The 26,900-nt window shown below is 42.2% G+C and overlaps 1 protein-coding gene across 1 annotated transcript in view; it reads left to right on the plus strand.

Moving 5' to 3' along the window:
- The window catches only part of LOC129688061 (uncharacterized), a 259,773-nt gene that overhangs the window by 106,359 nt on the left and 126,514 nt on the right, over positions 1 to 26,900 (plus strand). The window contains exon 2 of the mRNA XM_055622817.1: positions 5,577 to 6,054. Within this exon, the coding sequence (XP_055478792.1) occupies positions 5,577 to 6,054 (478 nt within the window). The remainder of the gene's footprint in view (positions 1 to 5,576; positions 6,055 to 26,900) is intronic.

Below are 26,900 nucleotides of genomic sequence, written 5' to 3' on the forward strand. Positions count from 1 at the left end.
TGAGCTGGATGCATGAAGTGATGACATAATCCTGGGCATTTTAGCCCCAGTGGCATTCACAGTGAGGAGGCGGCTGCTGAGTTTCATAGTCATAGATCTAAAGATCTCAATATCCGGGGCCCTGAGTTATAACACTAGAAGGTGGCTCCACAGCTCCAATGAGTGATGGAACACAGACTATGCCAGAAGCTTAGACAACAAAGGACAGTGTGTGTGTGTGTGTGTGTGTGTGTGTGTGTGTGTGTTATGGGGGGTGTTAAGAAGACAAGAAATGGCAGCGATGTGAGGCTGCAGTGAGTTATAACAAGCTGAAGGTAGGAGCCTACAAGCCCTGTTTTCTAAAAGAGTTTGAAAGAATCCCCAAAGGATGAGGAGCTAGGAGCCCTGATATCCAAGTTCAAGAAAAGTAACCAGCTGACTCATATTGACATATAAGTACAGGGCTTTAAGCTTCCACTTTAAGGACATAGAGCTTCAAGTTTCCAACTTTGAAAGCTTGTAAGCAGAATCCTCTAGTTCTTAAGCCTTAGAGCCATAAAACTCCAGATGTGAAGCCCCAGGATGTGAGCTTCTAGAACTAGGGCTGTTAATGCCAAGTGAGATGCCCCTTTTGTCTACCCACAATTTCTATCTGGTTAGAGTGAAAGAACCTTCTGCCAACTGAGCATGACTTTCTTTCTTTCTTTCTTTCTTTCTTTCTTTCTTTCTTTCTTTCTTTCTTTCTTTCTTTCTTTCTTTCGAGCTTCTTAGCTTTAGTGGAAGGACTACATCATATTCTTGGTTCTGGGTCACTTTCTTCTGGCTGAAAAGCTCACATCCTCATATCCAAACCGCTTCCTTTAGAAATCACACTTTGTTCTATGCAGTAAGGTAGAAATGGAAGAACAAGGGAATGTGTGTGTGCTGTATTTGTTGGTGATGTCTGGAAAAGCAAGCGTATCCGGAGTGAAGCTGAATAAGTAATTTATCTTAGAGATCTGACCTTCCCCAACTGTTAAAGTACCATCTTAGAGTCCTGTGTGTTGCTAGGCGTCCAAACACCAAGGTAGGTCAGGAAGAAGTAATGGTGTGTGTGATGATTAACCTCAGCCATCAACCTGATGAGATCTGGAATCACCTAGGGAGCAGTCCAAGCTGGATATTGGCCATTCTTGTCTGGTGGGGGTGCAATTACCTGATTATGTTCACTGACTTGGGACACTGTCGGGAGCCATGACTCCAAGCGGCCCACTTTGATATTTAAATCTCAGTGGAGAGACTGCTTTTACCGGACCTTCTCTAAAGGCAGGGTAGAATTTGCAAGTCCATCTCCTTTTGTTTGTGACAGCAGGTAGGATAGCTTGTGAGGATCACACCTCTTCCTCAGACTCCTCAGACTCCTCGTGGAAATTAACCATTGTTCTGAGATGTTTCTACTCTGGCTCAGAAACTCTACAATAAAAAGACAGGCCGACAGTTACTGCAGAAGAAGGCTGAAGATGATGCTCCAAGCATCCTGTCTCAACTCTTGTGTAAATAGGACACAAATAAGCAACTAGATACAATGTTGTGCAATGGGAGGAGCCAGAGGACAGGAAAGAGGAGAGGAGCTAGAGAAGGGGGTTGGAGGCAGAGACTTGCTGGCACTGCTTGCTGCAGCAGCCTGCTTTTTGCTGTGGCTATCGAGTCTGGACCTTTAAAAAGTTTCCTGTGTGCTGTGTGTTTATTTTATTAATATTAATCCTCACTCCCGACTCAAGAACCGTTTGACTCTGCTGGCGGGCTCCGGCAGGACAGGTTACCAACTGTGGGCGGAACCATTCCCTGAAATATATTAAGAGAGGGGGGCGGGGCTGAGCACCAGCCCTCATTGCTGTCTTCTTCCTGACTTCCGAAGCAATGTGGCCAGCTTTCTCAAGCTCCTCCTGCCAGGAAAGCCTGTACTTTGAGCTAGAACAAACCCCTAGTTTCATCCTTAAGGTGCTTTTAAAGGATATTTTACGCAGCTCCGGGAAGGTAGCTATGACAGAGAGTCATCATGATCAGTATTGAGTCAGAATGGCTTTGGTTCCATCTTGAGTCATTCAATCATATGTTAATCTGGATGTTGGGGTGAATGCATTTTGCAAATGTAACTAAGTTTAGAAGCAGTTGAGTTTTATCCTAAATGATTCAAATCACATGAAACACCTGAAGAGAAGACTTGAGGCTACATGACAGAAATTCTAGTTATAGAAGCAGCTTCAGCTCATGCCTACTGTTCATAACAGTTTGCTCTAGAGATATCACAATGGTCTGCCCAGCCCGTAGAACCATATAAGTCAGTTCACCAATATACACAACACAAATATTCCTTATTAGTTCAACTGTGTCTGCCTCCCTCCCCACTCTATTCTCTTCTCTTTTCTAAGCTCTCCCACTGTCCCATAATAAAGCTCTTTGTAACCACAACCTTTTGCACAGTGTGTAATTTAGATCCTAATGTTAATGCTAGGTTCTTTAAGTTTTTATTGTAAGCATTCCTTTTCATGATTTTCTTCCTATAAAGGAAGCAGAGATTTGGGGAAACGGGGCAATGTGATTCCTTACCTGGCAGCTGTTGTGCTTTCATGTGCTGCCTTGACTTCTTTGAGCAAAAGGACCATCAATGAGATAACCAGTCAGGCTAATATTGTGCCAGTGCATTCCATGCTGCACTGCCATCAACGCTGACCTGGATCCAGGAAGCACAGCATAAGCCATAGCTGTTTCAATTTATTTGTATCAGAACGTTTGCTACTATAAGCCTCGTGAACTCAAGATGGCCATGACAGCATTTCTACCTAGGCAAAGGGGCGCATGTCCCCTGGTAGAGGAGTTGCTGTGGCTGGTGTTAGAGGCAAGGCTGTGATTGGTGCAAACACACACCTTCATTTGCACATGAGATGTGCTGTGATGAATCCAAATGCCTCTTCTCTGGCTCTCTCTGAAGCCTTCACAGCATATGCAAGGATGCTTTTTGGAACCATTCACATGACACTTTGTTGTATAATTCCTTAGAGCATACCTACACAATTATGCCCTACTACAGTCTAAAAATTAGGGCTACTCTTCTAAAGAAGGGAAGGATAGAGTTGAGGAGAACAGCACTTTTTTTTACTTACCACAGTTGAAGTTCTTAGAAGTAAGAGACCATAGAAACCTACATTAAGCTTTGTACCTCCAATTAAATAGAAAAAATTCTTCATAGCACCTTGGAAAACTTCATAGTATGGTCTCAGGATTAAAAAAGTATCTATACCTCAATGTTTTCCTCAAGACAACTTTGGACTACTGCAAGTGGGAGATTTTCTACACTAGGCATCAGTATAGTATGTGAGTTAGCAGGAAGACTTTTTAAAGGCCTTTGGGAGAGCTGTTTGTTTGTTTGTTTTCCCCCCTGTGGAAGAAAGAATGAAAAACAATGATCTGGGGTCTCCTTTGTACATAGATGCATTTTGAGAATCTGCTTTAGTATGGTGAGAAAAACCTAATTTATAGTGTGGATTTGCATAGGCAAAATAGATTTTATTGAAATGGCCCTTTGCACAAATTCATCCAAATAAACTCTACCTCACATTTGGGCGGCTTTAATATTTCATGTTTATTGCCACTGGTCCAAGCAATGCATACAGATGTCCACATTTAATCTCCCAAGAACTCCACGAAATATCTACTGTTACTGTTATTCATACCTGGCAAATGAGAATGAAGCAGGATGAAAAAGCGAATTGACACCCTCACATAAGTAGCCAGGATGCACATGAGCAGGGATTACTCTCTAGCATCTCCCTGATGCATACTGGAACCAAACTTGCATCCCAGAGCAGAAGTGGGGTACTCTGTACCCTTTTTCCACTAGAGAAGAGGAATCTATAGGAGGTGGAAACACTGTGACAAGGAACTGAACCAAAAGAGAACTATAGCTAGCCCGTTATTCAAGTTGAATTAATTAGAGTCTGTGGTTTAGGATCATTCTGGCTAAAATGAAGTTAAATAAATAATAAGCTTTCACTTCACTGAAATCAGCTCTGAAAGAAAAACCTTTCTGTGGGAAGAAAGAAGACGCCTGGAAGGAGGGACAGAGGGACACTGCTTACCCACCCTTCAGATGATCAGACTACTAGCTCTTTGGTGGTTTCTCTGCCTCTTCCATCCTTTCCAATTGTGGTATGCTTTCTGGGAGGTAGATTCCATTTCCTGATCCTCTGCAGTTTCTAGGGGGTGAGGGCACAAGGATTTTCTGTACCATAGAGACTTGGTATTTTTCAGGAAGGAATTCTTGTAGAAAGGGGTTTGGGAATCAAGTGTCAGTTTAGAAAAGCAGTCTGCTCTGTTTTATGCTTAGCATAAGATATCAGGCAGAAGAACAAACCCATCCTCCACCTTTGTGGTCTACTGGCACTGAGAATCCATGCACACGCGCACACGTGTTTTGGCTAGCCACTGATACCACCCAGCTAGGCTCACAATGCAGACAGTCTGTGGCCTTCAGGCAGCCTGCAGTCAGCAGACAGAGAATATGTTGTAGTTGTTTTTTTTTTCAATGCTCTTGAATTGCTGCATACCTTTTTTGGACATATGTCTGCGAGGCTAACCTGCAGATAGATTGGGTGTTGAAGGAAATGTAAAATAGGCCTTTAAACCAACGGAGGATTGTCGGAAGCTTGTCTTCCCCACCCCCACCTTTTTATTAAGCGTCTTATAACAAAGGGGGCTCCGACAGCTCACAGTGACAAGCTGTCTGGTTGCATTCATAAGTTGCTGCAAATGCTCTCAGATCCCAGTCCTGTGTGTGTGTGTGTGTGTGTGTGAGAGAGAGAGAGAGAGAGAGAGAGAGAGAGAGAGAGAGAGAAAAGAGGATTCCAACTTGACATACATGGTGGCAAACAGGAGACATCTTTGCCATTCAGAGAATTTATGAAAATTCCTTGCTTCTGGAAGGCCCTCGCGGCTCCGCAAGCCCTAGCGGGTGAGCTCCCCGCACAGCAGCTGGAAGCGATCTATAAATAGCACGGGGCGGGAAGAGCCCAGGGAGCTCTGCGGGCGGGAGATTCCCGGCTCTCCCCAGCGCGCCCCGCCAGCGCCTGCTCCCAGCCGGGGAAAGCCTGCAGGCAGGCAGCGCGCTGCCTTAACCCCTGCGGCGCCAGACCTGGCTGGGAACCCAGAGTAGGAAAAGCCCCGCAACACGGATTCCTTTCTCCCTCTAAACCGCGGCAACCACATCTGCAAATTAGATCCTAATTTCTCCAGCCCCCCACAAGCAGAGAGCATGGAATTTGTCCTGGGTCCTTTTATTTTTTGGAGAAGCTTCAATCCAAACCTTAAAATCAAAATCATCCCCAAATTTGGTCTTGGGCAGGGTGTCTCCAGCAGAGGTTTCCCTCCCCCTTGCTTTATGCTGTTTAAGGACAGTTGCTTTTCCTGGGCTGTGAGTGCGTGTGTGGCTGTGTGTGTGTGTGTGTGTGTGTGTGTGGTGTGGTGTGCGTGTGCGCGTGACAGTGCGCGCACCCGCGTTTATTTTTGGCGCACGAACACCCCTCGGTAGCCTCAAGGTCGGCGACAACCCTATTCGGTAGGGGTCCCCCAGCCACCACTGCTCTCCCACCTGCCAAGGACGCGGGAAGGAGGAAGTCCCCCAGTGGTGGCGGGGCATCTTGGGGCGCCCTGCAATTTCAGCACTGTCGTGCTGGATCGGGGACAAGCAGGCAGAGGCTTGTACCCAAAGGTGTGGACTTGGACCTTCACCAGTGGGCAGCCGGGGCCCGGCTGGTCCCAGCCGCGCCCCAGGCTTGCTGCCCACCCCCCAGGGGCTCTCTACATCCCCTCGAGCCCTCTGTGTCAGCTGTCACGGAATTTGGCTCTGGGAGGCAGCTGGTCCCGGCCCGGATCCCTGGTCCATCTCAAATGGAAACAGTTTCTCCTGAGGACTCGGCCAGGAATCTCAGTGGAAATGCACTGGGGCTGGGCTCCCTGGCGTGTTTAACCAAGGCCAAGCTTACCACTTTGAAGCGAGGGATGCTTCAAATGGAGCGGGATTCCTGGTTACAGACTGAGGTAAGCCCTCAACTAAGGTGACATTGACTGGGGACTACAGTTTTAATGGGACCAGCCTTCCCGGTAAGATGGAGAGGTTTGCCTTCCTTGGCAGACCCAGGCCTCTCTGGTCATCCACAAAGTCTCTTCCCATATTGCTTTTGCCTAGCTTCCCCACATATCTGTGTGAAAGTATTCCCCTATGTGGTTATGGACGGGATTTCTCTGGACTCTAATTTCAGCATTTTACTGTTTACATTAGAAGGTCAGTGCCTTGGCTGACCTGAAGTACCCCTCCCCCCCAGGCACCCATTTGCACTTCCTTCGGTTACACTTGCTTTATTTCCCTGCTCCAGTCTTCCCTTGTCTTCTGTGACCTCACCAATTGTCTCTCTAACTTACTTGTCATTCCTTGAAAATATGAGCGGGACTATAAAAGAGGGAGGGAAGAGTGTTGGGGTTTTGTGTGTGATGCAATATCAGGAGTATGCAGGATGGCTTGTGAAGTTCCTACTCCTCAGAAACCCAGACAGCTAGCCAGTTCTGCTTCCTCATCATCAGGATGACAGGATGATTTTCTTGACAATAAATTGCACCCTTGTTTTTTATCTACCTCCTCCTCTTGGCTATGAGAGCCAGAACCTGCAAGACTAGGTGGATGCTAAACTTGAGGGGACATAGGTGCTCTTTTGGTCCTCACTACTTTGAGTCCTTTATGCTCACTCCAAGGAAAGCTAAGGGCAATGCTTTGCCCTTCGTGGTAATAACTGCATTCATCAAGCACCAGCTCCACTTGTATTAGTCTAAGAAATGTATGCATGCTGATTCAGATAATAAAGCTCCGAGGATATCACACAGACCAGTTCCTTTTACAATTGAAGCAACTGAGGAATAGATATGCTAAGTCATTTGATCATGATCAGAGTAAATGGAGAAGTTGAGATGGAAACTCAGTATAACTGGTTCCAGAACAATGCGCTTTAACATTTTTAGTACATCATGTGACTCTGTCCCTCGTGTATTCACCTATCTATACTGTGCTAGGTGCAGTTCTAGCCACTGGATGTAGATGAGTGAACAAGGCAACCAAGGTTTTTGTATTGTATTTGAGGGAATCAGATGAACAAGCTAGATGGTCCCAGATAATGATAGATTCATAAAGAAAAGAGAACCGGGCAATGCACAAAGTTAGTCTGTGGTGCAAGCTGAGGTGTAGCCAAGTCAGTAGAGTGTTTTCCTAGCACACACAAAGTCCAAGGCTTTGTCCTTTATGTCCTGTAATCCCAGAATTTGAGAGATAAAGGCAGGATCATAAACTCAGGTCATGCCAGCCTGGTATACATAAGACTATTTCTCAGAAAACAAAAACAGCATGAGGGTCAAAAACCAAACTAGTAGTTATCTCCACATGGAGAGGAGTAAGAAACATTGAAGAATTTAAATACCAATTAGTCAATAAGCATCATAAGTGATGGTAATTACATCTAACAAGTTTGTAATTGAAGGTGAAGACCACACTATAGTTCCTTTTATGTGTATTTGGTTGGCCCCGGATCAAAAGCATTAAGACACTGAAAGGAATGTGTGGGTCCAAAAGATCATCAGACCTTGCTACAGGAACATAGAACTTTGGAAGCCAGTAGGATAGCATACACTATTTTGATCCTTTGTCACATCTGTGATCCAACTCTTGAACAAATGTGCACATTTTCAGAAAGAGACAGACAGAGTATCACCGTGTTGCCACACGGGGAAGTATCATACAGTCATCAAAACAAATAGGGTGCTGGGGAGATGACTCAGTGCTGGACTGACTGCCATGAACGCACAAGGATTGTGTTTGAACCTAACACCTGTGTAAAAACACTGGCCAGAACAATGGACACCTGCAATTCTGGTTCCAAGGAAGCAGGGAATCAGATCTCTGGGAGTTTGATGGCCAAACAGTCAAGCTGAGTTGACTACTGAAAAGACTTTGTGGAGAAAGGTGGAGAACATTTGAGACATACACTTGAGGTCAGCTTCTGCCTCTACATGTAGACATGTGTACCTGGACACACATACTTGAACACACACATAATATATGCATTTTTTTTGAAAAGTAGACTAAATGAACCACAACAATATAATAATGATAAAATGAACTTCAGTGAAAAGTTGAGTGTACAGACCATATATGGCATGGGTTTTAAAATTACATCAAAAACAGCTAATATTAAAAGCCTAACTATATAAGAATATGCAAAGTCAAAATGGCACAGGAAACCAAGAGAATTGTGATCATAAAATTTGTGATTATGTTTCCCTTAGATGCTAGAAGCTAGGAGACCTTTATGGTTGGTTATAGACAAGTGAGTTGAGTGGTCTGAGTTAAGTTTTGGCTGGAAAGACCAGGTGTACTTATTGTAGCATTCAAAATAAGTTGCCATTTACAAAGTATGACAGGCCATTCATGGAAACTAATGAAAGTATGAGAAGACCCAATCAACTCAATATGTTCACCTAGTCTGAAGAAAGGTAGGTAGGCACTGAAGGCAGACAAGTAGAGCTCCAGTAGTACAAAGGAGCTGATCATTCCTACTGAAGAGAAAGGCTGTCAGAGCAAGGGTAATCTGACAGATCATAGGAATGAACTAGGACCGAATTGTGCATCAAGCAAATATGTGTAACATAGGGCAAATACTGGATGAAGCAGTGAAGAGAGACAGCCAGCTGAAGATTGTGGAGGACCATGGTGGGGTCCCTGCAAAGAACAGGCAATGATAAGAACTATGGGGAGGCACTTGCACTACTAGAGGGGAGAATATGGTGGCAGGATTATGAGTTTCTGCAGCTTATTTGCTACATAAGTTACTCAGCCTGAGGAAGGGTCCAGTCACTGAAGTCTAGCCCATCTCCTCCTGCTAGCAAGTATCTAGGTAGTGGGAAGGGATGGATAAACACATCTTTCAAATTTCAGAGGGCTCTTTATCTCCAGGTAACCTGATGGTGACTCATGGAGGTAAAAATAGGCTTTCAGAGATGTGAATATATTTTTCAGATCTTAGAGTTTATATGACTAGATATTTGGATTGATAAAGTCAAGAAAATAATCAGAAATAATTCCTGGGGTTTCCTTGTTTTGTTTCACTTCTTTCTTTCTTTCTTTTTTTTTTCTTTTCTTGTGTTATTTAACTACAAGGATCTTAACTGTATATACAGAAAAGAAAAACATAGATGTTTTGTATTTGTATGGTTATACTTTGGACAAATTAATTTAAAAATGGAAATGTAAACATAAGGTGGTCTAGTCGGCATCATAAAAAGGACCAGGAACTATTTAGGGTGAGAGATTTAACTGTGGAAATTCAAGGTCATCCTGCATTATGACAAGTCACAGTTGTTATTGTGAGAGTGTGAAATCCTTCACACAGAGAAATTCTACTTTCTCTCTCTCTTTTTTTTTTATCTCTAGCAAAGTATACAGGAGAACAGTTTATTAATAAATATTTGAATAGCTGGCCAGAAGGATATATAAGCAGTGGGGATGGGGAAATGTCCCAAGTTCCTTCCTTGCTGTTGTCTGAAGCCTGAAGGTGGATAGTGCAGGCAGAAGCAAGTCCAATGGTGGAGGTGTGGATCCAGTGTGGATCCTGGGCCTAGTGTGGGAGTGCCCATAGCTATTCAAATCAACCAGAATTAACAGGGACCACACAGTGAAGAAGAATAGAGTAACCAGGATACCCTGAGTGTTAAATAAGGAGAAGAAAGGAGGGTTGAGGCAGAAGCAAGGACACAGCAGCAAAGCCCGTGGATGACGAAAAGTATAACCATCAGGAAAATATAGGGCTGAGAGACTCCTCTCCAGTCAATGGATCCAATGTGCTTAGTACTATTTGAGCATCAGGGCTTCATTTAAAGGGCACTGTACTTCAAGCACATGTGACAGACTCCAGGTCACTAACTGAGGGACAACCACATGAAGCACCACAGTGGCTTAAGCTGTGTGAGGTGTTTTTTGACATCTTTAGACCATGGTTGCTGAGCCCTTCCCACAGCAGTTATTTCAGCCCCACTCTGGTAGGCCTGTTTTGAAGCATTTGGTTGTATGTGGGTTCCCATTGTTGTAAAGGTACCCTCTCTATGCTAGGGCTGAGGGGCTAATTGCTCATCTAAGCTCTGGCCCACATACCCTTCTGTGCTGCCACATCCTATCAATGTAGTGACATCCATGGTTATGCTTTTCTTCATCCATGGGCTTTGCTGTGTTCTGAGCCGTATCCTTGCTTCTGCCTCAACACTCCCTTCTTATTTACCACTCAGGGCTCTCCTGGTTACTTTACTTTTGTGTGGTCCCTGTTAATTCTGTTTGATTAGAAGTTTTACTAGGATAAAGCTTCTCTTGTTGCAATTACTGCTCACCTTTTTCCTTCAATGAATGCTGTGTCTTTTATTCGCTACTTGCCTAGCATAATGCTAAACATACGAAACGTGGGCAGTGATGGTGAAAGAAGGAAATGAAGGAAGAGAGGTGGGCAGAAGACAGGGAGGTGTTAGATTGAGGTCATGGTGCTATCTGATGACACAGGCCCATGTACTCTTTCTGCAGAAGCTGAGAGCAGTAAGTGCATTCTTGCTTAAGAATGTAGACTGGCAACCGGCCTGCAGTCCTGTTCGGTTCCACATTTAGCCTGATTAGGTCACATAAAGTGTGAAAAATATCAGAGCTTCTGGTGTGATACATATACAAGTTTTAACAATGGTGATGTGAAAGGTAGATAGTGGTGCCTGGCATGTAAGGAGAATACCATGGCATTCGGCTCTAAGCAACTTTCAAGGCATCTATTTGTCAATGTCTCTTTTGATGACCAACTTCAAGGAATGTTTCTTCTGTGAACCTGAGCTCTTTTCTTATGAAGCCAGAAGCTCTAGGAGTGGGGTGGTAGCCAGTTTTGGCAGATGGGGAATTATTCCTGAGAACATGGGTGTTTGCTGTTCCGCTTTACACACTGTGCCACGTGGCCCTCCACTGTCAGCCGGGAGTAGTAGAAAAGATTCAGAATGCATTCATTCAGCACTATGGAAACAGTAGATGTCCTTGTAAGCAAATATAAAGTGAGGAGTATGGCCCCAGTCCCTCTGTTCAAGCTGTTCTAAGTCCAGTAAAGGGACAACTACATGATTACAACAAAATATTCAAGGAGTTACTGTGTTGCAAGTCCCTAAGTCTAAGATAGCAGCATCTCAACCTACTGGGAAGAGCGGTGTGACCAGGGCCATTGATGGTCCCTTGTATTTACAGGTGAATCTACGGTGTAGACATCATGTTCACTTTCACCTGCTTCATTAATATTTATAACTTTCTAATATAGGTAGGTTGCTCTTCATGTTTTATGGATGAAAGTTACCATTACTGAGCAAAGGCATTTCTTGCAGGACATTGTCATGATCTGTCCTTCCAGCGGTCCCCCCCCTTTTTTTTTTGCATTTTGTTTCCATTGAAGGGTGTCTAGCTCACAATCCGTGTGGGATAAGGTTTATTTTTAGAGTTGATGGCTACGTTTAATTTTCTTCTTCGAACCTTTGCTCCCCATGTACTTCACACGGCAGCATGCCCCTTCTAGGACATGTAAAAGTGCCTAAGCACTGGCTAGCAGGCAAAGCCAGGCAGTGGCTTTCTAAGCATGACGGTTTCTAAGCTTATGTTAAATTGGTAGACACTTACATCACTCAGTTTGATAAAGCTTGTCCAGCCAGGTGGTGAGGATAGAATTCAGTTTTCTACTTAAAATTGATTATTTGTATCTTTAGGTGGTTACTTATGGAATATTTATGTCTCCTCATGTAGAACATACTACTGACTAAACTTGTCATTTATTTGCATGAGGAGTGTGAATTCTTCAGTGTTTTAAATTTTAGCCAATGAAAGTAAGCCTAGATTTATCATGAAACTGTAATACATGCAAATGAGATCGACTGTTAGATTTTCAACTCTGTGGAGGATAGCGTAGTGAGTTTTCTTGCTGCTTGCAGAATCAATGTGTGTGGGAGGGTGAATGGGAGGGGGAAGGGTTCCATGACCTCATTACCTCCTCTTAATGACTTTTTACTGGGAATTCATCAGGAAAACTAAGCATCTAGTCACAGAGAGGGCTTGACTTGTGCTTTGAGTAGTGACAGTTTTGATGTATTCTCTAATATAAGCCTTACTCCCTGAAGATATCTGGGTTCAGCTCTTCCTCTGTACACACTCCAGCTTTTTTTTTCTTTTTTTCTTTTTTTTTTTTTTTTTATTGTGGATCTAAGACTTCTCCTGCAGCCTCTAAGGCAAATGATTGACAAAAGTAAAGGCCAAAATGATAATCCTCATGCATGTGCCTGAGTTTTTCGCAAAAATGTCTCTGGCCAAAATTAGCACTGATTGACTCTTCCTATTACCAGTTTTATATCTCTGTTGCTAAACAGAGACCCCATTTTGGCCTGTGAAGCATGCTGAAGACAGGAAAATGAAAGCATGGCAGGCATGCTTCAAGTCAGACTTTTCAAAACCAGATTCCTGACCATTATTCCAGGAGGTTCTGGCCCAGTGTCCAGGGGAACCCCCCACATTTCCATTTCTACAAAGCTCTGAGCTGCTGCTGCTGCTGCTGCTGCAGGCCCTATTTCTCAGCTCTGGCTTAGTGCTTGAGGAGACATCTGCAGTGATGATGAAGCTGCGTTTCAGGGAGCTGACTCAGCAGCACACGGCCAGCACAGCAGAATGAGGTGAAGCCACCTGCCTCAGTTTGACCCTCACTGTCCTGGCTTCAGCACTGGTTTCTGATAGACTGAAACATTGGCCTGCCCATGAGGCTTACGAAACAAGCCTGTGATAGGAGCATTGTGGTGCTTGCGTGTGAGTATTTGGGCTAAAGCTTTAGATCCAGAGTGCTGTAAGCTGTGCCGTTGTCACTGTGAAGTGGCAAATGAAGTGTGTAGCTGAGGTGTTGTTAGAGAGCAGAACATGAGGCAGTGGTTCTCAACCTGTGGGTTGTGACCTTTGTTCACATAGCAGATATCCTGCATATTACATATTTACATTAGAATTTGCTGTTTTTTTTTTTTGAGGCAGGGTTTCTCTATAGTCTTGGCTATCCTAGACTTACTTTGTTGACCAGGCTGGCCTCAAACTCCCAGTGGTCTTCCTGCCTTTGCCTTCCTATATGCTAGGATCACAGGTGTCCCACATTACAATTCTTATAAGTAAAAAAGTTATAGTTTCAAAGTAGAAAAGAACTAATTTTATACCCTAGCTCGCCACAACATGAGGAACTGTATTGAATGGTTGGAGCATCAGGAAGGTTGACAACGACTGGCATAAGGTGATATTCAAGGTGTTATTAATTTCGTCTTGATAAACTTTGATCCAAGAAAATGAAACTGGCTACCTCTGCCTTCTCGGTGGCTCCTTGGGAATCCAGGCATCATGATGGAAGTTCAAGAGCAGAGGGGCATCTGTGAGGAGATGAACCCAGTAGGAGAGACAGAAAGGAGGAAGACATTGAGGGACACCAGAAAATGAGTGATTTGTTCTGATTTGTTCACACAGTTGCTTTGGATTTTTCTAGGGCATCCTAAGGGGTGCTCACCAAGCACATTCTTTGGCTGGAAGAACTCGTTAGCAAAGCTTCCCAGCCTTTCTTTGGCTGCATGCTGAAGGATGAAACCCAACACAATTGCAATGTGACTCATGACTGACCTTTCCCCTTCTGCTGGCACACCAAATAACATTCTTCCCAGGCATTCGAAGGACCAGTTCCAACAACTCTGCTTTCATCTTCTGTTCTAAGCATTTTTTTTGACTGTTTCCTTGTGTGGAATGGAGTGTGCTCATTGTCTTGGGAGAAGCTAAGCACCAGTGCGTCCTTCCTCCTGAGCATCTGTCCTGTATGATTATACAATCCTAACTTCCTCCAGGCGGACTTTTCCTTCCCCTTTGCAATGGGGAAAATGACTTGTAGTGAAAACACTAGCCATGTCTAGTTATTGAACAAAGCTGGGTGCTTCTTAAATGTCAGTGGCTTTTTTTTTTTTTTTTTGGTTATCATGTTTGTCAGCAAAATCCAAACCTGACTGTAGGAACTGTAATGGAAAAGAGTTAAAAATCTTCTTACCATACAGGAATCTTCCATATTCAGTGCCTAATTTTTCTGCAACATTCAGTTGCACTAGCTTATCAGAAACACTTTGTTTTTTTCTTTAAGTTTTCTCATGTTTACAGGCAACGAACATAGTCTTGACTTTTAGAGTAGGTGAACAGGACTCTGCAGAGACAGTGCATATTGTCAGGCCTTTGCTTTTCCTGTGGCTCAGATGACTTCCCCTATTAAGAACTAAGGTTATCGATGGCAGTGATACCCATGTGTCAGTTTTCTGTGGCATTACTTTCTGGCTCACTTCGCTTCCATAGATATAGTCCTAAATGCAAACACAGAAAGCCTTTAAGATGCAGAACAAGATGGGATGATTTCAAGAGTGCTTCCAGTCTTTGTTTCTTTCCCAGGCAAAACAGGGAAGAAAGGTTCTAAGCCTGTGCTGTTGCTGTTTCACAGTGACAGCAATTGGGTTCAGCTTATTAAACTTTTTCTCTCTCCTCTGGGTCCTTCTGATAGGCCAGGGTCAGACAGTAGAGGAGGAGGACTTCCTCTATCAGTGGACTTGGCAAGACCGATAGAGGATGAACAGGAAGGGAGGGTGGGACTGGGAAGAGATGAAGAAGGAGGCTACAACTGGGATACAAAGCAAATAAATTGTAAACAATAATAACAATAATGGTGATGATGAAAATCTTTTGCTCTCTCATAATGATCACCTAGTCCAAATCTGTATTCTTTGTGAACATGGATTCTCACCAGACGGAGTGGGTGGAAGGCATGCGCTGTATGCTGAGCTATAGATCTGTTGTTTTATGTCAGACTTTTTTGTTGCAAAGGAAAGACACTCGAGTCCATTTGTCTCAAAAAAGGAAGTGGTTGGTTAGTTCAGCACAGAGGCCACAGGTGGGAGCAATTGCATTAGAATTCAGGTAATCACTCCAGAAAGAAGCCTGCAGAAGGAACTCCCGCATTCTATCTTTCTCTACTTCAGATTTTTCTCTGTCACTAACCACTTCAATTGCTCGCAATGACTTAGTTCTCATCTGTGTTTGGGTCTGTGGCTACATGTCAAAGACCAGCAGATCTTAGCTTTCAGCATTGTTTGGTTTTTCCCCAAACTCCAGTGCTGAGTTTAAAAGGACAGCTCCAGAGTCAATGGCCATGTTCAGAATTCAGAGGAATTTGAGAGTGATTTCATCAGAGAATGACAAGATGCTGATTCTGTTTAAAGAAGAGAAATAATGCCAAGATGACAATAAGCACAAGAATGCAGTCGTCATGGGGAATGGGAAAAGGAGACACAGACTCGAGCTAAGAGATCAGCATTCAGAACTCACGTGCCTCTCTGAAAATAGATAATCTCATTTAACAATAGATAATCATATAATCTGAATAATTAATATATATATATCTTAGTAATAAAGATAATCTTAACTGAACACAAAGACACTGATGTAAAAGCTGAACAATAATTTTTATTTTTCACAGAGAACATATAAACAACCCCAATCGTCAATGTCCTTTTTATCTTTATTTGCTGCAAGAAGGTGCCAACCACAGTATGTGTGGGTCTTTCCGCATCGATCAAGGCAACCGGGGGCGGTTCTTTAGTGGAGGCTCTCTACTCTAGTTATTTTAATTTGTGGTAAGTTGGCATCAAAATCAACCACACTATTTTTGAATTTTGTAATTGTTTTGTGAAGAAGATACTAATGATTAAAGGTAAGCCTTGAGTATCTGGCAAGGGAGCTCCCAGAGAGCTACTTTGCCCTGTAATTTGTAATAAAAATTGAACAAAGTATTGTCACAATGTATTATAACCAAAAGATACTGTTCAAAGGAAACTATAGGTATGTTTCAATAAATGAAGATTGCAGCAGCGTTGCAGAGGTTATGGTTAAGTATTAATGAGTGGTTAAGGTATTTTACTCCCTATTATTGAAACATACTACAAATTTAGGAAAGAATCAATAGGGTCTCCCATCAAGTTTTGACAGGCATCTAAGAGCAATGTCCATAGCTTGCATTGTTTGAAGGGGCCCCTAGGCACCCAACCAACAATTCCAAGGAAGGTATTCTGCATTAAACACTGGGATTTTCATTTGGCAATCTATGGCTTCTGGAAGGAGAAATGTCCTCCTTGTGGAGTAAGTTCAGTTCACTTACATTCTTTACATGTGTTTTACACACACACACACACACACACACACACACACACACACACAATTATAAAACAGTAACTTTCCATATAGCTTTTCATTTTTCACACATATTTACTATTAATTTTTCCTCTTTCACCTCCATTTCCCTACCCTCCTTTTCTCCTCCTCACTTAAACTCTACTCTCATTATTTCTCCTTTTCACTTCTATTTTAAAATTTTTTGATTAATATAATTTATTCACTTTATATCCCAGATTTAGCCCCCTCTCTTGTCCCATCCCAATCCCATCCTCCCTCTCTCTTCTCCTCCCATTCCCCTCCCTCAATCCACTGATAGGAGAGGTCCTCCTCCCCTTCCATCTAACCCTAGCTTATTAGGTCTCATCAGGACTGGCTGCATTGTCTTCCTCTGTGGCTTGGTACAGCTGTATCGCCCGCCCCCAGGGGGAGGTGATCAAAAAGCCAGCCATTGAGTTCATGTCATAGACAGCCCCTGCTCCCCTTACTAGAGAATCCACTTGGAGACTGAGCTGCCATGGACTATATCTGAGCAAGCGGTCTAAGTTATCTCCATCCATGGTCCTTGGTTGAACTATCAGTCTTTGCAAAGATGTCTGGGTCCAGATTTTTTTTTTTTTATTCAGTTGCACTCCTTGTTGGTCTTCTGTCTCCATTTCTTTCTATCTCCCACTTCTCCATTACTGATGGGAATATAAACTTGTACAACCACTTCGGAAATAAATCTGGCGCTTTCTCAGACAGTTAGGAGTAGCACTTCCTCAAGATCCAGCTATACCACTCCTAGACATATATCCAAAATATGCTCAAGTATACCACAAGGACATTTACTCAACCATGTTTGTAGCAGCTTTATTCATAATAGCCAGAACATGGAAACAACCGAGATGTCCCTCATTTGAGGAATGGATACAGAAATGGTGATACTTTTACACAATGGAATACTACTCAGCAATTAATAACAAGGAAATCATGAAATTTGCAGGCAAATGGTAGGATCTAGAAAAGATCATCCTGAGTGAAGTATCCCAGAAGCAGAAAGACACACATGGTGTATACTCACTTTTAAGTAGATATTAATCATATAATGTAGGATAAACATACTAAAATCTGTACACCTAAAGAAGATAAACAAGAAAGAGGACCCTGGGTAAGATGATCAATCCTCACTTAGAAAGACAAATGGGATAGACATTGGAAAAGGAAGAAAACAAGAAACAGGACAGGAGCCTACCACAGAGGGCCTCTGAAAGACTCTACCCAGCAGGATATTGGAGCAGATGCTGAGACTCATAGCCAAACTTTGGGCAGAGTGCAGGCAATCCATTTCACTTCTTATCACCTGTGTTCTAACACCCTGTTTTAAAACTTTCTGCCTGGCCTCTAGTGGCCCCCTTCTGCCTCCAACTGGTAGAACTTGGAGAAATCAAGCCTGTATTGACCTGACCTGGAAGCTGCTCCTCTGCTTGTTAGCTTTCATAATACTGCTGGGTACTGTGCAGGCTGATGGAGAAGCACCATCTGCGGTCTTAGCAGATGAACCTCATGAGCTAAAGTAATGACTAGCCTGGAAAGAAAGATTTGCCTGTAGGTTCAGTAGCTGATGAGCACTAGAGGGGTAATCAACTGCTTTCTGATCAGATTTAAGGCTGATTCTGCAGGAGGAAACATGCCTGGTTGGGGAGTTCATAGGCCTTAGAGGTTGAACCTACTTTTCTTATTTTGCTAAATGGGCGTAGTATCAAACTACCTTCCCAATACTTATCTCTATATCCACAGATCAGTGCTGCTCCGTTCCCATAAGGTTCTTTGTGCAGTAATGATGGCTAATACAGAGACACACAACTGGTCAAAGTGCAGGGAACCAATGTCTGTGGGATGCTTAACCATAACTGAGACATTTGCGTTCTATAACCTACCTCCAAGCTTCAGGGAACATCACAGAAGAGGAGGGGAGGGGAAAGGTTGTAAGAGCCAGAGGCAGGGGATGACTTAGGAAAAGTAGTCTTTTTGGACTTTATGGGACAACTGTACTTACAAAAACACAGCAGCTATGATTACTGCACAAGATTAAGCAAGTTAACATTCCAGCATGGGGTGAGAACCTTTTGACAGTTGGTGGCTGCTAGGTGTGGGAAAGACAGTTTTTTGGAAGGACCTAGTCCCTGTTGGGTTTAATATGTTTCGGTGGATAGCCCTACACCCATGTGTATATGGACAGCACAGATTAGGCTCACAGGGTTATGAAAAACAAAAACAAGAAGGCATGAAGTTGGGAGGATCTTGGAGGAGTTGGAGAGGTATAGGGGATGACTATGGTTGAAATACACAGTATACGTGTATGCCATTCTCACGGAATAAATCGAAGCCGGTTAAAATCAACAACAAAACAACATTCCTTCACTTTTGCAATTGAAACAGCAAGATATCAGAAAGAACGCTCCGAAAGGTGGAAGGGTCACTGTCCAAAACAGTCCTTGCTGCCTACAGAGGAGTAGAGGAGCAATTTCTGTGGATCCTTAAAAGATGGTTTTAGCGACAATAGCACTGCCCATGTTTTCCACTCTCTCACACTACCCTGCCCTTGTTGATGGGACGTGCTTCCTTTGAAGAATCAGCTAACTGACAGGATGGTTCTGTGAAGGAGAAAATTAACTCTGAAGTTGTTCAGATGTCCAGAGAAATGAACGTTCTCAGAAGAGCCTGAGGACACTCAACATTAAAAATAACAGTGACAATTTAATGATGGAAGGAAGAAAGCCAGTCACTTTTAAGTCTTCTCAGAGGAGACAGTCTCTGAAAATTAAATGAGATCCAAAGGAAGTTGTTTAAATATGCAAAATTACTTTAACTTTGGAAACAAATTGAAATTCTTCAACCATATTTCTTATAAAGCTTACTTGTATGAATCCTACTAAGACAAAGGATGGGAAAATGTAAGCCCTTCCCTCCATGTCCTCTTACTTCATGTCCCTGTGATGTCTCACACCCCTAGGTCTGTAGGTAACTTGGCCTGGAGCTCAGGTGATATAAAGACTTTTATGCTAAATGATTGATAGCTTAAAGGACCTGAGTGAAGTGGAGATGGCCAAGTTCTAGGTAGCCACGTGCTGAAGCGGGAGTGGCAACATAACATGAGCAGGTCTAAAAGAAATGATCACACTCAGGAAGGCAGAGGCAGCCAGATATTTGTGAGTTCGAGGACAGCCTGTCCTACAAAGCAAGTCCAGGACAGGCAAGGCTACACAGAGAAACCCTGTCTCAGAAAACAAAACCAAAAACAAGAAAACCAAAAAATCAAAAGGCTTTGGTATAATAGAGATTAAAGATGGGAGAAATGTGGATATTTCTAAAATCTAATATTTTCTACATATCTCACTTTTTTATAATTTTTATTTTTTATAATAATCACAGGTTATTTACGTTGTATCCCAGCTGTAGCCCCTCACTCATACCCTCCCAATCCCACCCTCCCTCCTTCATCTCCTCCCTGCCCCTTTCCGAGTCCACTGATAGGGGAGGTCCTCTTCCCCTTCCATCTGACCCTAGCTTATCAGTTGTCTTCAGGATTGGCTGCAATGTCCTCCTCTGTGGCCTAGGAAAGCTGTTCCTCCCTCGGAGAGGTGGGGGGTCAAACAGTCAGCCATTGAGTTCATGTCACAAATAGTCCTTGTTCCCATTGCTAGGGTACCCACTTGGATACTGAGCCACCATGGGCTGCATCCAAGCAGGGATTCTAGGTTACATCCATACATAGTCCTTGGTTAGAAAAACAGTCTCATAGAAGACTCCTGTGCCCTGATACATTTGGTCCTTGTGTAGCTCCTGTCCTTTCCAGGTCATACTAATTTCCCTTCTTTCATATGATTCCCTACACTCTGAAGACGTTTTGGTTATGAGTCTCAGCAGCTGCTTTGATACACTGCTAGGTAGAGTCTTTCAGAGGCCCTCTGTGGTAGGCTCCTGTCCTGTTACTTGTTTTTTCCTAAGTCAAATGCACATCCCATTTGTCTTTCTAAGTGAGGATTGATCATCTTACCCAGGGTCCTCTTTCCTTTCTTGTTTATCTTCTTTAGGTGTACAGATTTTAGTATGTTTATTCTATCTTATAGGTCTAATACCCACTTATAAGTGAGTATATACATTGTGTGTCTTTCTGCTCCTAGGATACCTCACTCAGGATGATCTTTTCTAGATCCCACCATTTGCCTGCAAATTTCATGATTTCCTTGTTTATAATTGCTGAGTAATATTCCATTGTATAAAAGTACCACAATTTATGTAACCATTCCTCAGTTGAGGGACATCTGGGTTGTTTCCAGGTTTTGGCTATTATGAATAAAGCTGCTACAAACATGGTTGAGCAAATGTCTTGTTGTGTACTTAGCATCGTTTGGATATATGCCTAGGAGTGGTATAGCTGGATCTTGAGGAAGTGCTACTCCTAATTGTCTGAGAAAGCACCAGATTTATTTCCAAAGTGGTTGTAAAGTTTACATTCCCACCGGAAATGGAAGAAGGTTCCCTTCTCCACAACCTCAACAGCATGTGTTATCACTTGAGTTTTTGATCTTAGCCATTCTGATGACTGTCAGGTGAAATTTCAGGGTCATTTTGATTTGCATCTCTGATGGCTAAGGATGTTAAGCACAGTGTTTCTCTGCCATTCTATATTTTTCTACAACTAATTCTCTGTTTAGCTCTGTATCCCACTTTTTTATTGGATTGCTTGATTTATTGCTTTTTAATTTCTTTAGTTCTTTATATATTCTGGATATCAGCCCTCTGTTAGATATAGGGTTGGTGACGATCCTTTCCCAGTCTGTAGGATGTTGTTTTGTTCTGATGACAGTGTCCTTTGCGTTACAGAAGCTTTTCAGTTTCATGAGGTCCCATTTATTTATTGTTGCTTTTAGAGCCTGTGCTGTAGGTGTTCTTTTCAGGAATTTTTCTCCTGTGCCAATGAGTTCAAGGCTCTTCCTCACTTTTTCTTCTAACCGATTTAGTGTGTCTGGTTTTATGTTGAGGTCTTTGATCCACTTGGACTTTAGTTTTGTGCAGGGTGATAAATATGGATCTATTTTCATTTTTCTGCATGTAGACATCCAGTTGGAGCAGCACAATTTGTTGAAGATGCTGTCTTTTTTCCATTGAATAGTTTTGGCTTCTTTGTCAAAAATCAGGTATTCATAGGTATGTGGGTTTATTTCTAGGTCTTCTGTTTGGTTCCATTGATCCACCTTTCTGCTTCTACATCAATAACATGCAGTTTTTATTACTATTTCTCTGTAATACAGCTTGAGATCAGGAATGGAGATACCTCCAGATGATCTGTTTTTGTACAGGATCATTTTGGAAATTCTGGGTTTCTTGTTTCTCCATATGAAGTTGAGAATTTTTCTTTCAAGTTCTGTAAAGAATTGTGTTGCTATTTTGATGGGAATTGCATTGAATCTGTAGATTGCTTTTGGCAGAATGGTCATTTTCACTATATTAATCCTGCCAAGCCATGAGCATGGGAGATCTTTCCATCTTCTAATATCTTCTTCAATTTCTTTCTTCAGAGACTTGAAGTTTTTTTCAAACAGGTCTTTCACCTGCTTTGTTAGAGTCACCATAAGATACTTTATGTTATTAGTGGCTATTGTGAAGGGTGTTGTTTCCCTGATTTTTATCTGGGTCCTTTTGTCTTGGGTATACTGGAGGGCTTCTGATTTTTTTTTTTTTTTAGTTAATTTCATATCCAGCCACATTTCTGAAGTTGTTTATCAGCTGAAGGAGTTCTCTGGTTGAATTTTTGGGGTCACTCATGTATATTATCATATCATCTGTGAATAGTGAAACTTTGACCTCTTCCTTTCTGATTTGTATCCTCTTGATCTCCTTTAGTTGTCTTATTGCTCTGGCTAGGACTTCAAGTACTATGTTGAAAAGGTATGGAGAGAGTGGGCAGCTTTGTCTTGTCCCTGATTTCAGTGGGATTGATTTAAGTTTCTCTCCATTGAGTTTAATGTTGGCTATAGGCTTGCTGTATATTGCCTTTACTATTTTTAGATATGTGCCTTGTATTCCTGATCTCTCCAAGACTTTAAACATGAATGCGTGTTGGACTTTGTCAAATGCTTTTTCGGCATCTAAGAGATGATCATGTGGTTTTTCTCCTTCAGTTTATTTATGTGGTAGATTACATTGATGGATTTCTGTATGTTGAACCACCCTTGCATGCCTGGGATGAAGCCTACTTGGTCATATTGGATAATATCTTTGATGTGCTCTTGGATTTGGTTTGAAAGTATTTTATTGAGTATTTTTGCATCAGTGTTCATAAGAGGGATAGGTCTAAAGTTCTCTTTTTTTGTTGGGTCTTTGTGTGGTTTAGGCATCAAGGTGACTGTGACTTCATAGAATGAGTTTGGTAGTATTCTTCTGTTTCTATTTTGTGGAATAATTCGAAGAGAATTGGTGTTAGCATTTATTTGAAGGTCTTGTAGAATTCTGCACTGAAACCATCTGGCCCTGGGCTTTTTTTTTTTTTTTTGGGAGGGAGACTGTGAATGACTACTTTGCTTTTCTTGGGGGATATAGGCCTATTCAATCTTTCTACCTGATCTTGATTTAATTTTGGTAGATGGAGTCTATCAAGAAAATTGTCCATTTCTTTTATATTTTCAAATTTTGTGGCATATAGGCTTTTGTAATAAGACCTAATGATTATTTGGATTTCCTCAGTGTCTGTAGTTATGCCCCCCTTTTCATTTCTGATTTTGTTAGTTTGGATATTTTCTCTCTGTCTTTTAGTTAGTCTGGCTAAGGGTTTCTCTATCTTGTTGATTCTCTCAAAGAACCAGCTCTTGGTTGCATTGATCGTTTGAATGGTTTTATTTGTTTCTAAGTGATTGATTTCTGCCCTGAGTTTGATTATTTCCAGCCATCTGCTCCTCTTGGGTATATCTGCTTCTTTTTTTTCTAGGGCTTTCAGTTGGGCCATTAAAGTTGCTTGTATGAGGTGTTACAAATTTCTTCTGGAAGGCACTTAGTGCTATGAATTTTCCTCTGAGCACTGCTTTCATTGTGTCCCATAAATTTGGGTATGTTGTGCCTTCATTTTCATTGAATTCTAAGAAGTCTTTAATTTCTTTCTTTATTTCATCCTTAACCCAGCTGTCATTGAGTAGCAAGTTGTTCAGTTTCCATGTGCATGTGTAGGCTTTTTGCTATTTCTTTTCTTTAATTTAATTTAATTTTTTTATTATTAGTTACGTTTTATTAACTCTGTATCCCGGGTGTATCCCGCTCGCTCATTCCCTCCCAATCCCACCCTCCCTCCCTCATCTCCTCTCTGCCCCTTTCCAAGTCCACTGATTGGGGAGGACCTCCTCCCCTTTCATCTGACCCTGTTTTATCAGGTGTCTCCAGAGTCCTCCTTTGTGGCCTAGCAGGACTGCTCCTCCCTTGGGGGGTAGGGAGGTCAATGAGCCTGCCATTGAGTTACTGTCAGAAATAGTCCCTGTTCCCCTTACTATGGGAAACCAATTGGTTACTGAGCTACCATGGGCTTCATCCCAGCAAAAGTTCTAGGTTATATCCATACACGTTCCTTGGTGGAGTGTCAGTCTCAGAAAAGACCCATGTGCCCAGATATATTTGATCCTTGTGGAGCTCCTGTACTTTCCATGTCATACTAACTTCCCTTTTGCTGAAGGTTTGGGTATGAGTCTTAGTCTGTTTGAAACACTTAGTCTTATCTGTTTTGAAACACTGTTAGGTAGAGTCTTTCAGATTTTTGCTATTTCTGTTGTTTTTGAAGTCCAGCTTTAGTCCATGTGGGTCAGATAGAATACAGGGGATTATTTCAATCTTCTTGTAAATGTTTAGGCTTGCTTTGTGACCAAGTATATGTTCTATTTTGGAGAAAGTTCCATGAGGTGCTGAAAAGAAGGTATACTCTTTTGAGTTTGGGTGAAAAGTTCTGTAGACATCTATTAGGTACATTTGAAATAGGACCTCTGTAAGTGCCTTTTTTGCTTCTGTCTAGTTGATCTGTCCCTTGGTGAGAGTGGGGTGTTGAAGTCTCTCACTATTAAGGTGTTGGAATCGATGTGTGATTTAAGCTTTAATAACATTTCATTTTTGAATGTAGGTGCTCTTGTATTTGGGGCATAGATGTTTGGAATTGTGATGTCCTCTTGGTGGATTTTTCCTTTGATGAGAATGTAGTGTCCCTTCTCATCTTTTTTGATTAATTTTGGTTGAAAATCTATTTTATTATATATGAGGATAGCTACTCCAGCTTGTTTTCTGCGTCCATTTGCTTGAAAAACATTTTTCCAGTCTCTTACTCTGAGGTAGTGTTTATCTTTGTTGCATAGGTGTGTTTCTTGGATACAGCAGAATGTTGGATCCTGTTTCTGCATCCATTCTCTTAGTCTGTGTCTTTTTATTGGAGAGTTGAGTCCATTGAGGTTGATAGATAATAGTGACCAATGAATGTTAGCTTTTTTTATTATGGAATTGGTGGTCTTACTGTGATTCATTGCTTGCTTTCTTTTAATTTTTGTTGGGAAATTATCTGTATGCTATGTTTTCTTGGGTATAGTTGTTTCTATTGGATTGGAGTTTTCCTTGTAGTATCTTTTGTATGAATGCTTTGCTGTTTAGATAGAGTTGAAATTTAGTTTTGTCATGTAACATTTTGTTGTCTCCATCTATGTTGATTGAAAGCTGCTCTGGGTATAGTAGTCTGGTTTGACATCTTTGTTGTGTTCACTGAGAGTCTGCATGATATCTGTCTAGGCTCTTCTGGCTTTCATGTTTTTTTTTTTTTTTTTTTTTAAAGCCTGGTGTGATTCTGTTAGGTCTGCCTTTGTATGTTACTTGTTCTTTTTCCCTTGCTGCTTTTAATATTTTTTTCTTTGTTCTGTAGATTTAGTATTTTGGCTATGATGTGGCATGAGGAGTTTCTTTTCTGGTCTACTCTATTTGGTGTTTTGTAGGCCTCTTGTATGTTTATGGACATCTCTTTCTTTTGGTTGGGAAAATTTTCTCCTACGATTTTCTTGAAAATATTTTCTGTACCTTGGAGCCTGGAATCTTTTCTTTTATCAATTCCCATCATTCTTAGATTTTGCCTTTTCAAAGGGTCCTTGATTTCTTGGATATTTTATGTTTGGGACTTTTCCGATTTTACTTTTTCTTTCAGAGAAATATCAATTTCTGTGAGTGTATCTTCAGCACCAGAGATTCTCTCGTCCATCTCTTTTATTCTATTGGTGATGTTTACCTTTGTGGTTCCTGCTCTTTTCTCTGAGTTCTCCAGTTCCAGGGTTTTCTCAGTTTGTGTTTTCTTTATTGATTCTAATTCTGTGTTCATGCCCTGCACTATTTCCTTCATCTGTTTGAATGTGGATTCCTGTCTCTCTATGATGGTCTCTATTTTTTTGTTTGTTTCCTCTCTATATGCTAATAATTGTGCCTTCATTTGTTTGGCTAAATTTGCCTGTGTTTCTTTGAGAGCATTGTTCATTTCCTCTTTCTTTGACTCCACTTGGGTGGCCAATTCTTTGAGAGATTTGTTCGTTTCCTCTTTAACTGTATTTGTATGGCTAGTTCTCTTAGAGACTTGTTTGTTTCTTCTTTATGTGACTGTAATAACTGGATAAGCATAGCTTTAAAGTCATTTTCCTGTGTTTCCGATGAATTGGAGTATCCATTAATTTTGGGGGTTGCTGATGTCCTGATTTTTGTTGGATGTGTTCTTTTGCCAACCCTAGGCCATTTGCTTATCCATAACCTTCACTGTTTGTTCCTGGATTCTGCAGATTAGAATGGTAACATCTTTCTTTGGTGTCTGGAGAATTCTTCAGGAAGATGGGAGAGGTCCAGTGGTTTCAGCATGTGTGTTGGTGTTTCAGCTGTATCTGTGGGAGGAAAGTCTGAGGGTGCAGAAGGACAAATGTGGGCAAATGTGTACGCATGTGTGTGCATGGAAGTGTGCCCTGAGGGCCAGGGTGCTAGAAAATGTAGAGGCCTTCAGTGTGAGGGAGGGGTACCTTGCAGGCACTGAAGGGGTCACAGGCGCTAAAGGTATGGCAAGTGCTGATGATGATCGTGGGTGAAAATTCCCTGAGTACATCAGTAGAGGCTGCTGGTATACGTCTCTAACTGAGCTCCAGGAGTTATTTGCCTAAACTCCACTGGAAGATCCACAGAGCAGGGACTTCAATGTCCCAAGAAACCCTCTGTTTCCCACAGTGGATGTGTGGATGGCAGGGATCTGATATCTGGCTGCTAGCTTAGAAGCACCTGGATCTGGGGCTCTGTAGGCACTTGGGGGTTCACTCACTCTTTAGCAGGTCAAATTGTAAAGTACAGGGGTTCTTCGTGTTCTCGACTGGATGGTTTGGACCTGCTGAGTCACTGTGGCAGGTTGAGCTCAGTCAGCTCAGTGGTGCTGCAACCATTGAACTAGGGAGTCCAGCTGCAGCTGCAGAACTATAGTGTCCAATTGACTGCTGGGAAGTCCTGGGGACCCACAAAAGTGGTTCACAGATCTAGGTGGCCTGCCGCCTGGTGT

This window comes from Psammomys obesus, unplaced genomic scaffold (assembly GCF_907164565.1).
Source record: "Psammomys obesus unplaced genomic scaffold, mPsaObe1.curated_primary_1811, whole genome shotgun sequence".
In the NCBI taxonomy this organism is placed as follows: Eukaryota; Metazoa; Chordata; class Mammalia; order Rodentia; family Muridae; genus Psammomys; species Psammomys obesus.